The 18,248-nt window shown below is 43.5% G+C and overlaps 1 protein-coding gene across 1 annotated transcript in view; it reads left to right on the top strand.

Moving 5' to 3' along the window:
- GABRR1 (gamma-aminobutyric acid type A receptor subunit rho1) overlaps positions 1–18,248 on the top strand; it is a 164,265-nt gene that overhangs the window by 41,135 nt on the left and 104,882 nt on the right. Inside the window, exon 2 of the mRNA XM_073626925.1 lies at positions 17,442–17,495. Within this exon, the coding sequence (XP_073483026.1) occupies positions 17,442–17,495 (54 nt within the window). The remainder of the gene's footprint in view (positions 1–17,441; positions 17,496–18,248) is intronic.

The following is an 18,248-nucleotide window of genomic DNA, read 5'->3' as shown; positions in this document are numbered from 1 at the left end:
AGGTCTTATATTTACTCATATAATTAATCTTCAAGAAAATGGCTGACGGACTTTCATATGCACTACTATTAAATGGCCACAGTAATTTCTTTCATGGCCCTCTAGTATTTAAATCAGATAATATATTATCTACAAAATGGCCGCAATGTTTTGCAGACATCAACTTCAACAAAATGGCCGGTGAGTGAATAGCGGACTGGAAGTGGCGTACAAGGCGATCATACGCCGATGTTTTAACATTTATACGCTTTATACTTACATTGATGTAAGCGCCCATTTGTCTTTTAATAAATTGCACAATTTTAAACAATTTTACACTATGGGAGGCATTCGATCTATTTCATTCCGCATGTGGTTTGGAGTTATTAGCGATACTTGGACATTTTGTTTCAATATTTGATTTTGTCCACTATTATATTGATTTTGATACACGGTCTTAAATTATGATGTTACACACAGATTGAAATTAGAGGAATTGCGCGAGTTCACTTTATATATGTATTGCTTTTTACGGGTACTGTGAACACATTCGTTTTTACAGCATTTCCACAATATCCATTGTTTAATCACGTTTATTTTATTTCATCTTTGTTTTGGAATTATCACCATTACCTGTTAGCGCAGGGGATCATTTACACATGTAATCTGGTATATTGTAAGATGTTTTGCAATCACTTTTGTTTTTCTCCTGATTTACTGATTCTAGAGATTCCTCCTCCTCTCTGCTAGGAAGGATAAAAGACAAATCATTTATGCTTAGGAACGTGCTGCCCGCCATAGCTGCCTGTGGACAATCAGATTGTGCCTTCGTGTCTCAATAACCCACACGCCTAGGCCAGCAGTGGAATCCTTTCTCGCCACATTCCCTACATCCGAACGCTTCAAACATCTGTGCCAACAAGAAACCTACTGGATCTATTCCTTGGGCACCCTCACACCCGGTGGGCTAAACAAGGAAATCGAGGTTCATACACTGTTATGAGCCACCTCGCCCTCCCACCACATCATCCAGCCTCCCCCACTTCCCCTCCTTCTCCCTTTCTTTTTTCTTCCTCTTCTTTTCCTTTTTCTTTCTCCCCTCCCTTTCCTCCCCCCCATACCACCTTTCTTCTTTTCTCTCCCCCCCCTTTTATTTTTGCCCTTATCCCCTCTTTTCCCCTCTCCTCCTTCCCCCCCCCACAAGCCCATGTCCCTGTCTATCCTCCATCTTCTAATTTTGTACATCCTTACATATGCACACACCACATTGTGCGCAGGCACACGCATATAAATACACCCCCCCCCCACCAATACAGCCCTACCCTCTCCCTGCTTACCACACTTTCATACTCATATATATATATATTTTTTACCCTCCATATAGTAACCTTTTATATATATCTTGCATTATTATATATTTTTTATATATATTTTTTATATTTTTTTTATATTTTTCCATATATTTTTATGTATTTGTTTGTATTGATTATTTACATACATATTGTCCGTTATCCTTATCAAATTTCGTATGTTGTGTACAGGTGTATGTATGTGTACGTGCATGTATATGTGTGTATGCATGTATGTACACGTATATGTTTTATTTATATAATTTTTCACACATAATCCCTGTTTTTTTATATTTTTATACATATCATTTTTTATAATTTTTGTATATGTTTTTCTACATATTTTTCTACATATTATATTTCATAATTTATTTTATTTATATGCATATCATATATTTTATATATATTTATTATCATCCCCTCAGCCACTATGTGCCCCCTCCCCAGATGTCATTCTCTTTGTGTTCACCTTTTTACTCCAGTGCAGTGTCTCATAAACTGTGCTCCATACCCCCTCCCCCTTTGAGTCCACAGCACTTTACCGTTCCCTAACAGTGCTGTGCTATCAGCCGGCGCTGAGCCTTGTTGTCCCACAGCACCGGCCTATAAATAGCACAGCACTGACACACTGCCCCCTCAGGCCTATTGAAGGAGCAGCCGCTCTGAGCGCGTAGCCTAATCAGTGCTCTCCCACTGCCTGAATCCTCCCTCGGTGTAAACCCTCCCCCTGGAGTGTACCCGGAAGCCAGAAGCTGCTGGACGATTCGTGACGTCACGCACACCCTCTGTGCGCTCCACGCCGGCCCCAGCTTCTCCCTGATGGCCACAGGACGAACCATCTGCTGAACAACTTCCACCTGCAGCCTTACACCGCTGGCACACCATCCAGACTGGAGCTCGAGGAATTCACCAGGATTACCCATCTACAGATGAGCCTTTTATTTATGTCTCTCTTGTAAGTGTTTTTTTATAATGTGTCATTAAAAAGTACCTACTAATATTGCACTCAGGTGGCGCTTCCTTTTTTCACCCTCTCTTGCATACCACAGAGCCAGCTCTCTGAGGACAGCAGCCGCCTCCTAGATCCACTGCTCCACCAACCCACTTTACATGCTCTGAACTGTCAGATCCTTATTAACCCCTGGACTGCCAACACTTTAGTCATATAACCCACTTTACATGCTCTGAACTGTCAGACCCTTATTAATCCCTGGGCTGCCAACACTTTAGCCATGGACTATACGCCTGGCTAACCTGATTAATTACTGTATGCTGTATATGCGCTTATAGTTATTATTACTTTTATCTGTCTGTTCCAGCAATGTGCACAAGCCCAGTGACTCCAGTCACTGTTTTCGTCCTCATTGGATAGATTTATGTCAATCAAAGCCAGTGACACGGGAGCTAGGGGGCAGGGCCGAGTTCTGCAATCTGCGTCAATGGACGCAGCAGCGGGACTCGTGAGCGCGCCCGCATGGGTGCCCCCATGGAAAGCGGCTCTCCGTAGGGGCACCTGATAAAGAGGAGGAGCCAGGAGCGCCGCTGGGGCACCCCAGAAGAGGAGGATCGGGGCTGCTCTGTGCAAAACCCTTGCACAGAGCAGGTAAGTATAACATGTTTGTCATAAAAAAATAAACATCTTTACAATCACTTTAACTGCTTGCCGACCAGCCACCATCATTATAAGGTGGCAGGTTGGCACGGCTGCGCAAATCGCCATAGGTGTACGGTGGGTGCTATAAGAGCTATAGGGGGCGCGCGCACGACGCCGGAGCGGATGCGTGTGGCAGCGATGTCCGCCAGCGACCTGCGATCGCTCTTCCGAAAGTCAGAATGGGGATCTGTCAATGTAAACAGACAGATCCCCGTTCTGTCAGGGAAGTGGAGAGAGATCTGCTGTTCCTAGTAATCAGGAACAGCGATCTCTCTCTACTCCTAGTCAGTCCACTCCACCCAGTTAAAAACACCTCCCTAGGGAACACTTAACCCCTTGATCGCCCCCTAGTGTTAACCCCTTCCCAGTCAGTGACATTTATACAGTAATCAGTGGCTATTTTTAGTTCTGATCGCTGTATAAATGTCAATGATCCCAAAAAAGTGTTAAACGTGTCCGATCTGTCCACCGTAATGTCGCAGTCCCGCTAAAAATCACTGATCACCGCTATTACTAGGAAAATAATAATAAAAATGCCATAAATCTATCCCCTATTTTGTAGATCTATAAATTTTGCGCAAACCAATCAATATACGCTTATTGTGAATTTGTTTTACCAAAAATATGTAGAAGAATACATATTGGCCTAAACTGATGAAGGGGGTAAATCCTTCCGGGGCTGAAGTGGTTACGGGCATCATACCATGTTCTGAAAACACTTAAAATGTATGTAAACCCTTTCATCATTAAAACATTAAGGTTGGATTTGCACTGTTTTGTGCGCATGCACACATGGTAACGCACATGTGTAGGTGTGAATAGGCCATTAGAGTTTGTCTTTTACACTAAACTGCAGCACATTGATGTGCACCAACCACATAGGAAAGAATTGGATTTCTACTTGACATACACTTTTATGCAGCAAAATGAAAGAGGTTTGCTGCATTAAAGCAAACACATATGACTAGGCCCTTAAACTATGCAATATTTTTTTTTGTTTACAAGAAGACATTTAACTGCTTTTCAGTGCTTTATCCCCTAGGATCCTAGGAAGTGTGGGGGCAGAAACACCTTGTGACAATAGGCAACTTCTGCCGACGTCACATATCTAAACTACTGTCACTGCAGGACACAGCATCCTGTAGCTCCCAAGAAGAAGTTACAGATGCAATCTGACCATGCAAGGATTCATCTGCTTCCATGCCTAGCATTGTCAAAAAAAAACAGAAAGGAGGCATAGTATATATAATGGGGATTGGCAGTCTCACCAAATTTGTCATTTTTTTTTTTTTTTAAAAGGATTAACTAACTAGCACTGTGGTGACAAAAGAATGTAATCCCTGACTACGTATTTAAATTAAAGTGATTTTAAAGGTTTTTTTTTTTGTTTTTTTTGTTTTTTAAACAAACATGTTATACTTACCTGCTCTGTGCAAAGGTTTTGCACAGAGCACCCCCGATCCTCCTCTTCTGGGGTGCCCCGGCGGCGCTCCTGGCTCCTCCTCTTCATCGGGTACCCCCACAGAGAGCCACTTTCCCTGAGGGCACCTGTGCGGATGCGTTCACGAGTCCTGTTGCTGCCTCCATTTACACAGACAGCATGACTCAGCCCCCCCCCCCCCTTCCCATGTCACTGGATTTGATTGATAGCAGTGGGAGCCAATGGCTCCTATTAACATGTGTTGCAGTGCAGTGTGTTGTCAAAAAAGATGTAGGTCCTACTTCTGTGCCGCTAAGGTACGTGCCAGCTCATTAATTTTGAATGGGCTGTCTAAGGCAGCGCACATAAACAATTGAAAAAAATATGGGTGCTTTAACGTGCTGCACCTCAGTGGTTAGGTGTGAACCTGCATAACTTCAGCCTGGCGATAACTGGGAGTTTCAATAGTTTTCTACTGAGGAAAGCAAAAGTAGGAGCCTGTTAAGGTGTCAAGAAAATAACAATTTATGAGGAAATAAAGCTTATTAAATGTCTGTGTCATGTGGGATAAAAAGGATTACACATCTTTGTGACATTTTAAATGTACAAAGGATTACACATCCTTTGTACATTTTAGGAGAGACAAAATAAGTAGTGGTCTTCAAACAATTTATTTTAGTGAATTTAGCCTATGGTAAACACATGCAATCAAGCATTTGCAAAAACTGGCAATGAGTCTTTCACATCACTGTAGAGGAATTTTGAACCTTCTTCTTTGCTGATTGGTTTTATTTATTTATTTATTTTTAATCAAAAAACAAGATTTTTATTGAATAGAATACAAGGCATTACATGGTGCAGTTGCATGGGTATACAATCCATGAAAGACAGGGGTTTCAATCCTCATAGCATTACATGAGTGATGGTAACTGTATAGCCAACTCATCTAGCAAGTGAATGAGAAGCATTGCATAACACCCTGAGTTCCAAGTTCTCTTGGAGAGGAAAAAATGCAAACAATCAAACAGAACAATAAGCAAAAAAGAAGAAAAGTAAAATAAAATTAAAAAGAAAAGGTCAGTCGAACTCGTAGTATACAGCCATTACAATGTGATGTAAAGAAAAGGCAAATCACTTCTGACAGGTCACCCATAGTCTCATATGGTCACCTGAAGTCAGTGTAGGAAATCACCTATCCCATTAGTAACCTGTCTAGAGCCATCTGTGAGGGTGCCACCTCTGGGGAGTTCAACCAACTCTGCCAGATGCTTTATATATATTTTTTTGGTGATTTCCTATGATGGTAGGTGTTTTTTTCCTCAGATGAGAATGGTGTTAACCATTTGGATCCACTGTGCTTCCTTCGGAGCCTGAGCTGAAAGCTACAGTCGGGCAATCAGCTTCCTAGTTAGGAATAAGAGCTTCATGAGAGCAATGTACACCGGAGGGGGGTAAGTTCCTTCTCCAGACTCCCCAACAGACATGTCAACGTGTCTACCGCCAGTTGAACCTGATATACATTGTTAATTTTGGTGCCAATTCTGTTCCAATATCGCACCAACTTGGGGCATCTGCTTAGCATATGGATGGGGTCACCCGGATGAGCCTGACATTTCGGACATATGCAAGTCTCTCGTCTTCCCCATTTATGTAGCTGTATAGGTGTACAGTATACTCTGTGCAATATAAACAAGTGTGACAGCCTCTGCGCCGCAGACATTGACACCAATGGTCCCACTCCAAGAATCTGATTCCATCGTTCCCCGTCAATGGGACCAACATCTCGCTCCCACCCCTCCCTGCAGGGTGAAAGGTCAGGGGCTTGTACATGTAATAGTAGATGGGTATAAATTAAGGAGATGATACCTTTTTTTCTCAGGGTCAGTGTATATGGATTTCAGAAAGGCAGAGTCCTCTAACTTCAAGTTAGATTGTCTGCACTGGCAACGCATGGCATGTTGTAGCTGTATATATTGGTAATGATGGCCTTTCAGCCCTGGGAATTCCCATAAAAGTTGAAGATACGGTTTTAGGACAGAGTCATCTAGCACTTGATTAAGGAATCTAATCCCTGCCCTTTCCCAGATCGGATGTTTAGCCACCTTAGCTAAATCTGTGTAAAAGCGTTTGTCAAATGGGCATTTGACGGAGAAACCCAGTCAGTCCCAATGTATTCTTGACCCCTTTGCAGATTTTCATTAGCAGCTGAATTGTGGGACAATTAAATGGGACCTTACAGAGACCCATTTCCATATGGGATAGGGCAGTGTAGCCTGTATCAGGGCTAAGGAGTAGATCCCTAAAAGAGTCTGTAGCCGTCACAAAATCCCAACCTGTGAAGTGTTGTATTTGGGCTGCAAAGTATTACATTTGTGGGTGCAGAACAGCCATTCCACCCTGATCTTTGGGAAGCTGCAGAGTGGCAAGCTTAATGCGCGCCACTCCACCTCTCCAAATCAGAGCCCTGAACTGCGAGTCTATACGCCGGAACCAATACTGTGGTATCCAGATTGGGGCATTGTGCAAGATGTACAGTAGTTGTGGGGCCCAAATCATCTTTATGAGATTTACAAGTCCAGTTACTGACAGCGGTAACCTACACCAACTGGCATGTTTGTGCTGGAACTTTTGAAGTATTGGTTTCAGATTCAAGGTTATATAGTCCCTTGGATCCCCGGTTACCACTATACCCAAATATCTGAATTAAGTGACTACTTGTATGTGAGATAAATCTTCCGTCAGGGGTGCCGGAAGAGGGTCCAACGGGAGAAGAGCCGACTTGTGCCAGTTTATGGCAAAGTCCGACAGCTGCCGAAACTGATCGATTAGGCGCATTGCCCTCAAGGAGTCCTCGGTATCTTCCAGGTACAACAGAGTGTCGTCTACGTACAGGGAGATTTTGTTCTCTCTGTCCCCTGTAGAAACCCTCGATGTTGGGGGAGGCCCTCACCATAGCTGCCAGGGGTTCCAATGCAAGGGCAAACAGCAGGGGTGACAATGGGCACCTCTTACCGTGCCCCACGAAACAGAGTAAAAGACTAAGACAAGTTATCATTAATACTTATCCTCACCTTTGGGGCAGCATATAGAAGTTGCACCCAAGATATGAATCTGTCACCTAGACTGTATCGATGAGGAACCTCCCACAAATAGTTCCACTCCACGCTGTCAAAAGCTTTGGCAGCGTTGAGGGAAAATATAGCCCTGTTGCCCTGGTTATCTATGGGGATTTGAGTGTTTAGGAACAATCTTCGGATGTTCAGTGCAGTAGTTCAGGTAGGAATGAAGCCAGACTGGTCGTGATGGACCAAGTCTGCCACAATCCCTGACAGTCTAGTGGCCAACATCCATGCTAGTACAACCCCTGGCAAAAATTATGGAATCACCAGTCCCTGAGGAGGTTCCTTCAGTTGTTTATTGTTGTAGAAAAAAAGCAGATCACAGACATGGCTAAAAACTAAAGGCATTTCAAATGGCAACTTTCTGGCTTTAAGAAACACTAAAAGAAATCAAGAAAAATAATTGTGGTGGCCAGTAACAGTTAGATTTATAGAACAAGCACAGGGAATAAATTATGGAATCACTCAACTCTGAGGAAAAAATTATGGAATCATGAAAAACAAACAAACAAAATAACACTCCAACACATCACTAGTACTTTGTTGCACCACCTCTGGCTTTTTATAACTGCTTGCAGTCTCTGAGGCATTGACTTAATGAGTGATAAACAGTACTCTTCATCAATCTGGCTCCAGCCTTCTCTGATTGCTGTTGCCAAATCATCTTTGCAGGTTGGAGCCTTGTCATGGACCATTTTCTTTAACTTCCACCACAGATTTTCAATTGGATTGAGATCCGGACTGTTTGCAGGCCATGACATTGACCTTATGTGTCTTTCTTCAATGAATTTTTTCACAGTTTTTGCTCTATGGCAAGATGCATTATCATCTTGATAAATGATTTCATCATCCCCAAACATCCTTTCAATAGATGGGATAAGAAAAGTGTCCAAAATTTCAATGTAAACCTGTGCATTAATTGAAGATTTAATGACAGCAATCTTCCCAGTGCCTTTACCTGACATGCAGCCCCATATCATAATTGACTGTGGAAATTTGCATGTTTTCTTCAGACAGTTGTCTGCATAAATCTCATTGGAACGGCACCAAACAAAAGTTCCAGCATCATCACCTTGCCCAATGCAGATTTGAGATTCATCACTGAATATGACTTTCATCCAATCATCCACAGTCCACGAATGCCTTTCCTTAGCCCATTGTAACCTTGTTTTTTTGTGTTTAGGTGTTAGAGATGGCTTTCTTTTAGCTTTTCTGTATGTAAATCCCATTTCCTTTAGGCGGTTTCTTACAGTCACAGATGTTGACTCCAATTTCCTCCCATTTGTTCCTCATTTGTTTTGTTGTACATTTTCTGTTTTCAAGGCATATTGCTTTAAGTTTTCTGTCTTGACACTTTGATGTCTTCCTTGGTCTATCAGTATGATTGCCTTTAACCACCTTCCCATGTTGTTTGTATTTGGTCCATGTTTTGGACACAGCCGACTGTGAACAACTAACATCTTGTGCAACACTGCGTGATGATTTACCCTCTTTACCTACATACTAACAAGCAGATTTAATCTGATGCAGGTGTTAGTGTTTGTAATGAAAATTTACAGGGTTATTCCATAATTTTTTCCTCAGAATTGAGTGATTCCATAATTTATTCCCTGTGCTTGTTCTATAAATCTAACTGTTACTGGCCACCACAATTATTTTTCTTGATTTCTTTTAGTGTTTCTTAAAGCCAGAAAGTTGCCATTTGAAATGCCTTTTAGTTTTTGGCCATGTCTGTGATCTGCTTTTTTTCTACAACAATAAACAACTGAAGGAACATCCTCAGGGACTGGTGATTCCATAATTTTTGCCAGGGGTTGTAGTTTGACGCCCGCGTTGAGCAGTGGGATAGGCCTATAGGAGTCAGACTGTAGTGGATCCTTGCAAGTCTTTGGGATAACTACTATGATAGCCTCATTGATAGAGGTGGGTAAGCCACCATTCTGAAGGGCATCATTTAGGGTTTTTAGCAGGATGGGCAGAAGAGTATCCCCATATTTCCCGTACCTTTCCATGGGCAGGCCATCAGTGGCAGGCTGTCGGTGCCACTGCTAAAGACAGTTCCTCAAGTGTTAATGGGTCATTAAGTGCAGCAAGACCCTGCCTTAATATACGTGGTAGGGAGCACTGGTCTAAAAAATGATCCAGCTCCTCTTGTGTGGGATGCACTTAAGATGTGTACAAATCCTGGAAGAAATGTGAAAATACTTCGGGAATTCAGGTCTGGTCAGCAACCGTTTCCCCCTCTAAATTGTGAATGGCCTCTATATGGGTCGTTCCCTGCTGGGCTTTAGCTGACATTGCTAGCAAGTGTCCTGTGTTTTCCCCCTCATTAAAGTATTTTTGCTGTAGGAAGAATCTCTTGTTCTCCGTCGCAGTAGTGGAAACCTGTTGATACAGGGCCTGCGCTTCCTGCCATCTACACTCACACATGAAGGTGGGGGCAGCTACATATGACTCTTCTGCCTTGGTGGCTTCACTCATTACCAGGTTCTCCCACTCTTTGGTTTTAGTTTTAATAGTGGTAATCTGTGCAGGGCTGGTGCAAGCATTTTGGACACCCTAGGCGAAACCTCCTTTTGACGCCCCCCTCTTGGCTCCACTCCTGACTCCACCCCCTTCGCCCTGCCCATGTATACCCCACCTTTTTAATGACTGCTACTATTTTGCATGCAACACTTTGCTAGACCAGCTAATTGTGGAAATTTTACAGTTTTGTCCCCAAACCAGCTTTTGGATCAAATAATTCAAAAAGAGCGTCCATAATGTGCAGCCTCACCAGCACCCATAATGTGCAGCCTCACCAGCACCCATAATGTGCAGCCTCACCAGCAGCCATAATGTGCAGCCTCACCAGCAGCCATAATGTGCAGCCTCACCAGCGCCCAAAATGTGCAGCCTCACCAGCGCCCATAATGTGCAGCCTCACCAGCAGCCATAATGTGCAGCCTCACCAGAACCCATAATGTGTAGCCTCACCAGCACCCATAATGTGCAGCCTCACCGGGGGGGGGGGGTAGGGGGGAGCGGAGCGGTACATTAGACACAGCCTGTTGTTGAATGGCATAGGTGTGCACAGCCTATTGTATTAGGGTGTGCACCTCAAAGCTCCAACACATATGCCTTTTTGACATATTTACCGGCCTCTTCCCCACTCGTCATCCTAAAACAATGGGGGGGAGCAGGTGAGCACACAGGGGGACCTGGGCAGCAGAAAGAAAAGGAACTGGGACAAGAGGGGTGGCATACATTGGTACCAATCCCCTGTATTTTCCTCCCGTGGCAGCTGAATATCGGCGACAGGAAGAGGAGGAGAAGCCTACTTTCAGCTACTGCAGAAGAAAATACAGATCGGTCCCTTAATTTCCACTCCAGCCGCCTATCCTGTCCAGGTTCTGGGGGTCGGCAAGTAAGGATCGCAGCTTACCTGTCACCTGCCCACAATTGATGGGTTGCCAACTCCAGGATTAGGGTGTGCCCAGGCACACCTGGCACACCCCTTGCGCACGCCTATGTTGAATGGTAACAACATGACTGAGCGCGGTGGTACACAGACAGGTCACACTCACTGGCACTGTGATGATCAGGGGCACGCAGGAGCGCAAGGGATGTTTTCTTACCTTCCTACATTCCTCCGCTGCGCCTCTGACACTGTATGGAGGGAGTGGAGCAGCTGCCTGTTGAGTTAGTTACTGAGGGAGAGAGGGAGTGGGATCACCAGCGGCCGGGTGCCCTAGGTGGCAGTGCGCCCTAGGTGGCTCCCTAGTTTGCCTAGTGGTAGCACCGGCCCTGAATCTGTGTGCTAATTAAATCCCTCTGATGAGCCTTCAGGGCATCCCAAACCACCATAGATTTAGTTGCGCCCTGATTAAAGTGCAGGAATTTCGTAAGAGCTTTGGGGATTGGATCAGATTCTGGAAAAATTGTAAACCAGAAGAATGTGACTGCTGCAAAAATGTCTCTAAGGGTCGGTTCAGGGGGATGCAGCTCCTGGTCTGCCAGAGCCCTGGCAGTGTGATCTGGGGCTGGTGTACTCACTGCGTCCCATGATGAGGCAGGCTCTGAGTCCTCTGGCTATGCAGTCTCCGGATGTTCTGGAAGGGGTTCCTGGTCAGTGAGTTCTAGGAGAAGGGAAGGTGTTTTGGGCAGGTTTCCCTTTCCCAGAGAACTGAACATCTTCATGGCCATCTCCTTAGCTGAGCACTGGGACTGGGTGCCATCTTGCCCACCATGCTCTGCTGCAGACAGAGAGTCTTTGCCTCCTTTGCGGGACATGTCCGCCGCCGGGTTGCAGATAATACCACACACTGGATTGGGGGTGATGAAGGGATCCCTCCAGAGCAGGTTAGGAGTGAATCAGGTGTATCAGGATAGCTGGATCAGGAGAAAAGCTCAGACTCTCGGTGGAGCTAACACACCACGCTGCCTACTCCATCAGCCAGAAGCCACGCCCCTTGCTGAATTGTTTTAGTTCAGCCACATTGGAGGGTTTTCGAGCATGAATGGCCTGTTTAAGATCATGCTACAGCATCTCAATCGGCTTTAAAGTGGTTGTAAACCCTTATGCCCTGTACACACGGTCGCACATTCCGACAACAAAATCCTTCAGATTTTTTCCGACGGATGTTGACTCAAACTTGTCTTGCATACACACGGTCGCACAAAGTTGTCAGAAAATCCGATCGTTCTGAACGCGGTGACGTAAAACACGTACGTTGGGACTTTAAACGGGGCAATAGCCAATAGCTTTCGCCTCTTAATTTATTCTGAGCACGCGTGGCACTTTGTGCATCGGATTTGTCTACACACGATCGGAATTTAAAGAATTACATTTTGTTGTGGGAAAATTTTATATCCTGCTCTCAAACTTTGTGTGTCGGAAATTCAGACGGAAAAAGTCACATGGAGCCCACACATGATCGGAATTTCCGACAACACAATCCGATCGCACTTTCTCCGTCGGAAAATCCGACCGCGTGTACAGGGCATAACAGACCACTCTGACCTACAGGTAAGCCTAGATTAAGGCTTACCTGTAGGTCCAAGAAATATCTGCTAAACCTACACGGTTTAGGAGATATTTGCAAAAAGACAGGCACCGCTGTCTATGGCGCATGCGCCGTAGACAGCGGCGCGCAGGCGCACTGAGCATGGTGCTGCTAATGGCGCAATGCAGTTAGTGGCGGCTCCCGTGCGCATGCGCGGGGTGACGTCATCGCGGCTCCGGCCAATCACAGCCCCAGAGCCACGATACCCGGAAAGAAGATGGACGCTCCGTAGCAGAGGGGACAGCGGTGACATCGCAGGCTCCTGTGTCAGGTAAGTGACACATAATGGGCTACTATGCGATGCATAGTAGGCCATTATGCTTTACCTTTGCAGGGAAACAAAGAGGAAGTAAACCCAAACTTTCTCTTTAAGTCTGGACTTTGACTAGGCCACTCCAAAACCTTAATTTTGTTTTTGTTGAGCCATTCAGAGGTGGACTTGCTGGCGTGTTTTTGATCATTGTTCTGCTGCATAACATAAGTGCGCTTGAGCTTGAAGTCACAAACTGATGGCTGGACATTCTTCTTCAGGATTTTTTGGTAGAGCACAGAATTCATGGTTTCATCAATTATGGCAAGCCATCCAGGTCCTGAAGCTGCAAAGCAGCCTCACACCATCACACTACCACCACCATGTCTGACTGTTGGTATGATGTTCTTTTTATGAAACGCTGTGTTCCCTTTAAGCCAAATGTAAAGGGATGCACACCTTCCAAAAAGCTCAACTTTTGTCTCATCAATCCACAGGATATTTGCCCAAAAGTCTTGGCGATAATCAAGATGTTTTTTGGCAAATGTGAGATGAGCCTTTGTGTTCTTTTTGGTCAGCAGTGGCTTTCACCTTGGAACTCTCCCATGGATGCCATTTTTGCTCAGTCTCTTTCTTATTGTTGAATCATGAACATTGACCTTAAGTGAGGCAAGTGAGGCCTGCAGTTCTTTAGATGTTGTTCTGGGTTCTGTTATGACCTCCTGGATGAGTCTTTTCTGTGCTCTTGGAGTCATTTTGGTAGGCTGGCCATTCCTGGGAAGGTTCACCACTGTTTTAAGTTTTCTTCATTTATGAATAATGGCTCTCAGTGTGGTTTGCTGGAGTCCCAAAGCCTTATGCCGCGTACACACGGTCGGACTTTTCGGCTACAAAAGTCCGACAGCCCGTCCGACAGACTTTCAACGGACTTTTGGTGGACTTTTGGCGGGCTTGCGGCAGACTTTCTAACCAACGGACTTGCCTACATACGATCACACAAAAGTCCGATGGATTCGTACGTGATGACGTACACCGGACTAAAATAAGGAAGTTGATAGCCAGTAGCCAATAGCTGCCCTAGCGTGGGTTTTTGTCCGTCGGACTAGCATACAGACGAGCAGATTTCTGGGTCCGGCGTAGTTACGACGTAAAGATTTGAAGCATGTTTCAAATCTAAAGTCCGTCAGATTTGCGGCTGAAAAAGTCCGCTGAAGGTCCGGGGAAGCCCACACACGATCGGATTGTCAGCCAGCTTTGGTCCGTCGGCGTTCGTCTGACTTTTGTAGACGAAAAGTCCGACCGTGTGTACGCGGCATAAGAAATGGCTTTGTAACACTTTCCAGACTCATACATGTCAATGATTTTTATTTCTCATCTGTACTTGATTTTCTTTAGATCGTGGCATGATGTGTTGCTTTCACACATGCAGACCATTCATTTCATCAATTCAGTCACGTTTTTTCAAAGAAAATATGGATGAAGTTTGCATCTGTTTTTCATCAGTTTGTCATCTTACATAGTTACATAGTAGGTGAGGTTGAAAAAAGACACAAGTCCATCAAGTCCGACCTATGTGTGTGATTATATGTCACTATTACTTTGTATATCCCTGTCTATTGCAGTCGCTCAGGTGCTTCTCTAATAGTTTTTTTAAACTATCAATGCCCCCCCCCCCCCTGCTGAGACCACCACCTTTGTAAGGGAATTCCACATCCTTGCCGCTCTTACAGTAAAGAACCCTCTACATAGTTTAAGGTTAAACCTCTTTTTTTCTAATTTTAATGAGTGGCCATGTGTCTTGTTAAACTCCCTTTCGCGAAAAAGCTTTATCCCTATTGTGGGGTCACCAGTATGGTATTTGTAAATTAAAATCATATCCCCTCTCAAGCGTCTCTTCTCCAGAGAGAATAAGTTCAGTGCTTGCAACCTTTCCTCATAACTAAGATCAGATCCTCCAGACCCTTTATTAGCTTTGCTGCCCTTCTTTGTACTCGCTCTATTTCCAGTACATCCTTCCTGAGGACTGGTGCCCAGAACTGGACAGCATACTCCAGGTGTGGCTGGACCAGAGTCTTGTAGAGTGGAAGAATTATCGCTTTATCCCTGGAGTTAATCCCTTTTTTAATGCATGCCAATATTCTGTTTGCTTTGTTAGCAGCAGCTTGGCATTGCATGCGATTGCTGAGCCTATCATCTACTAGGACCCCCAGGTCCTTTTCCATCCTAGATTCCCCCAGAGGTTCTCCCCCTAGTGTATAGATTGCATTCATATTTTTGCCACCCAAATGCATTATTTTACATCCGTTTTTATCAGTTTTTTAACATCCGCCAGCTAGAGTACTTAACCACTTGAGTCCAGGAGCCATTTGTTAATGCAAAAAAGGACTATTTCTCCGTTTATATCCTTTTTTAGTCCGATCTGATTTTTTTTAGAAGATAAATAGGGCTTTGATCTGTTCCAAATAAAAGATGTTGGCAGAAGCTGATTATCATCCATTTTTTCATAGAGATGCATTGATTTCCGGATTTCCGTTGTTCATTCGTCAAAGGATGGATGAAAAATGGTCAAACAGTCCACATGCATAAAAGGGGCCTTAGTGACTTCTTGATTCAACAGGTCTGGCAGTAACCAGGCCTGGGTATGGCGAGTGAATTTAAACTCAACTTTCCAAAAAATGTGTTTATCAGTGGAGCGCTGAGCTGTGGAGGGGGTGGGAGCGACTGTCAGTGCTGGGTGCCAGTCCAGGCATGTGGGTGGATCCTGACCATATGGTTGCGACCTTTCCCCAGCCTTTGATCCACAGGAGAGGTACACCCAAACGAGCTTTAATAAATGAATTCATGTTTAAAAAAAGCATGTTGTATATACTCAGGTTATCTTTGTGTAATATTAAAATGTGTTTGATGATCTGAACCATTTAAGTGTGATAAATATGCAAAAAAAAAAAAAAAAAAAAAAACAGGAAGGGGCAAATACTTTTTCACAGTACTGTACATTATTTTCACTACTCTCTCCTGTATATAAATAGTGAATATCTCAACATTGTCACAGAAGTTGGAAATGCAATTTATAGAGGTATCCTAAATATTAAAAATACATTCCATTGCACGGATTCCCTCCTAATTGCCCCACAATACACGTATACAGTAAAAAAAAAAAAGAAAAAAGCACACGCACACTACAACAAACAAATGCAAATATTCAGTGTATTACAGAGTGTTATAGAAAACCAGGGGCAGCTTTACGCTTTATTGAGACATGATGACAGTCAATTCAAAATGAAAATACATGTGTTTTAATGCCCTCATAATATGAATGAGCCTTTACTGGATACTTTAATAAGTAACAAATTTCACCCATTGGAAGGCAATAGGAAAAAGCATGAAGATCTTGTGCGCACAGGTTTTTAATCCCTACAATGTAAAAAAAACAGGTGTTTTTTGAGTGTCTGGAAGGCAGCGTACAGCCCAATACTAAAAATCAATGACAGGCTGAAACATGCAATGTCTGTACGTGGGTGGGTGCTTTTCCAAACAGTACTTTCATACAGAGCTATATGCATAAAGTAACATATGCCCCAAATGCAGAGTTTCTGTGTTACAGGCATATGTCTCATAGGGCCCTGTATATGAGTACCACTCATAACTGCATCTAACCACATACAGCTGCAGTGTATTTCAACCTGCCTTTGATCATTACAGGCTGCTGCTGGCAGTAGGCTGTACACTATACCTGTGTTACACAAAATACAGTACCTTTTTTTTTTTATGTTGGATGGGCCAAACCACTCACGTGCACGAGGCTTAGAATGTGTGCCTTCAAAGCAAAATGCAAAATTTTAGTACAGTAAAAACCTGGATGTCGAGTAACTTGGTCTGCGAGTGTTTTTTTTTTTTTTTAATACATTTCAACTTGATAAACGAACGATGTCTTGCAATTTGAGTAGCAACTGAGTAGAAGCCAGCGGTCACACCGTGTACAATTTTAAGTAGTGCCCGACTTCAACCACTACTTCAGCACTACTTCTGTGAGATTTGTAACGATTTGATATGACTTCAGTGCTACTTCGGTAAAAGGGGCTGTCCATGTCACAGGGAGGAACAGTGGTGTTATGAACAAAAGTTTAACTAGCAAAGGGTTCATATTTAACTTCAGGATGCCTGCATACTTAGATGTGCCTGTTTTAATCATCAACCATGTGAGTTGCTAAATGTTGTACCTTCATTAAATGTAACCATATTGCTACACTTAGAGGCGCCTCTCTTCTCTTTTATACACTGTAGCTCCTGCTGGATTCTGCTGGATTCTGCTTTATGCATTCCCTTTATGCATACCCTATTTTTTATTTTATTTTTTGTGGTTGTGGTTGTGGAACAAATCATTTGAGTTTCTATTATTTCATATGGGGAAATTTGCTTTGATATATGAGTGCTTTGGATTACAAGCATTTATCGGGAATGAATTATGCTCGCAATCCAAGGTTTTACTGTATTTACACAATAGATATTATTTTGAGTAAAAAATGTTTTTATGCTAACAGATGGAGAAAAACATTATGAATGTGACTTAGTCACATACAGTATATTTGGAATGTGTAAAATTTTGCTTTGTGTCTTCATTACAGTAGACCACAGAGACAAAGGAGAGAAATACAAGAAGAAACACACAAGCAAGGCAGGTAAGCTAATTGTTTACAATTTAAACATACTTGACTGTTTTACCCTTAGCATTTAGCAGTCTATTGCATTTTTACATGGTGGCTATACCACGCGGTGATCCATTGCAGCAAATTATTGATCAGTTTTTAGTTGTTTGATGTGGTCAGATTAATCATTAGTTCCCCAATTGGTTTTATTTAAAGTAGGTTTGATCAATATATTTATAAAGACATAGACTTGAAGGAATTTAGAATTTTAAATTATAATGTGTTAACATAATATGCAGTGTGGTACACTAAATAATAACTATCAGAGCAGAATATATTTAAAATGAAGTATTTAGCAAACAAAAAGTTAATTTTCTGTCTGTAATTTGGTCTGAGATGGGAGGAAACTTCAGTTTAGGTGCTAATAGAGCTCTCAATCAAACTTAAAAAAAAACAAGTGCACATAACCCTAGGCTGGGACTCAATACATACTGTGGGCCAGTGGCGGAATTACCGGGGTCGCAACAGTCGCACTTGCGACGGGGCCCGGCATTCCGCCACTGTGGGGGGGGCCCAGCGGGGTTGCTCTTCACAGGGCTCTGAGCGGAGAGCGTGTCTCTCATCTAACAGCAGCACAGAGACACCGGCATCGTTTGTTTTATTTCCCTCTCCATGTGTCCTCTCTCGGGAAATGTGAGCTCCTTAGCCTTACACTTGACTGCCCACGGAGCACAGAGAGGAGAGGGGGGAGAAGATCAGCTGTGTGTCCTCTGTCATCCCGTGCGA

Source organism: Aquarana catesbeiana, linkage group LG04 (assembly GCF_042186555.1).
Source record: "Aquarana catesbeiana isolate 2022-GZ linkage group LG04, ASM4218655v1, whole genome shotgun sequence".
In the NCBI taxonomy this organism is placed as follows: Eukaryota; Metazoa; Chordata; class Amphibia; order Anura; family Ranidae; genus Aquarana; species Aquarana catesbeiana.
The sequence above is the reverse complement of the archived record's forward strand: the minus strand, read 5'-3'. Positions and strand labels throughout refer to the sequence as shown.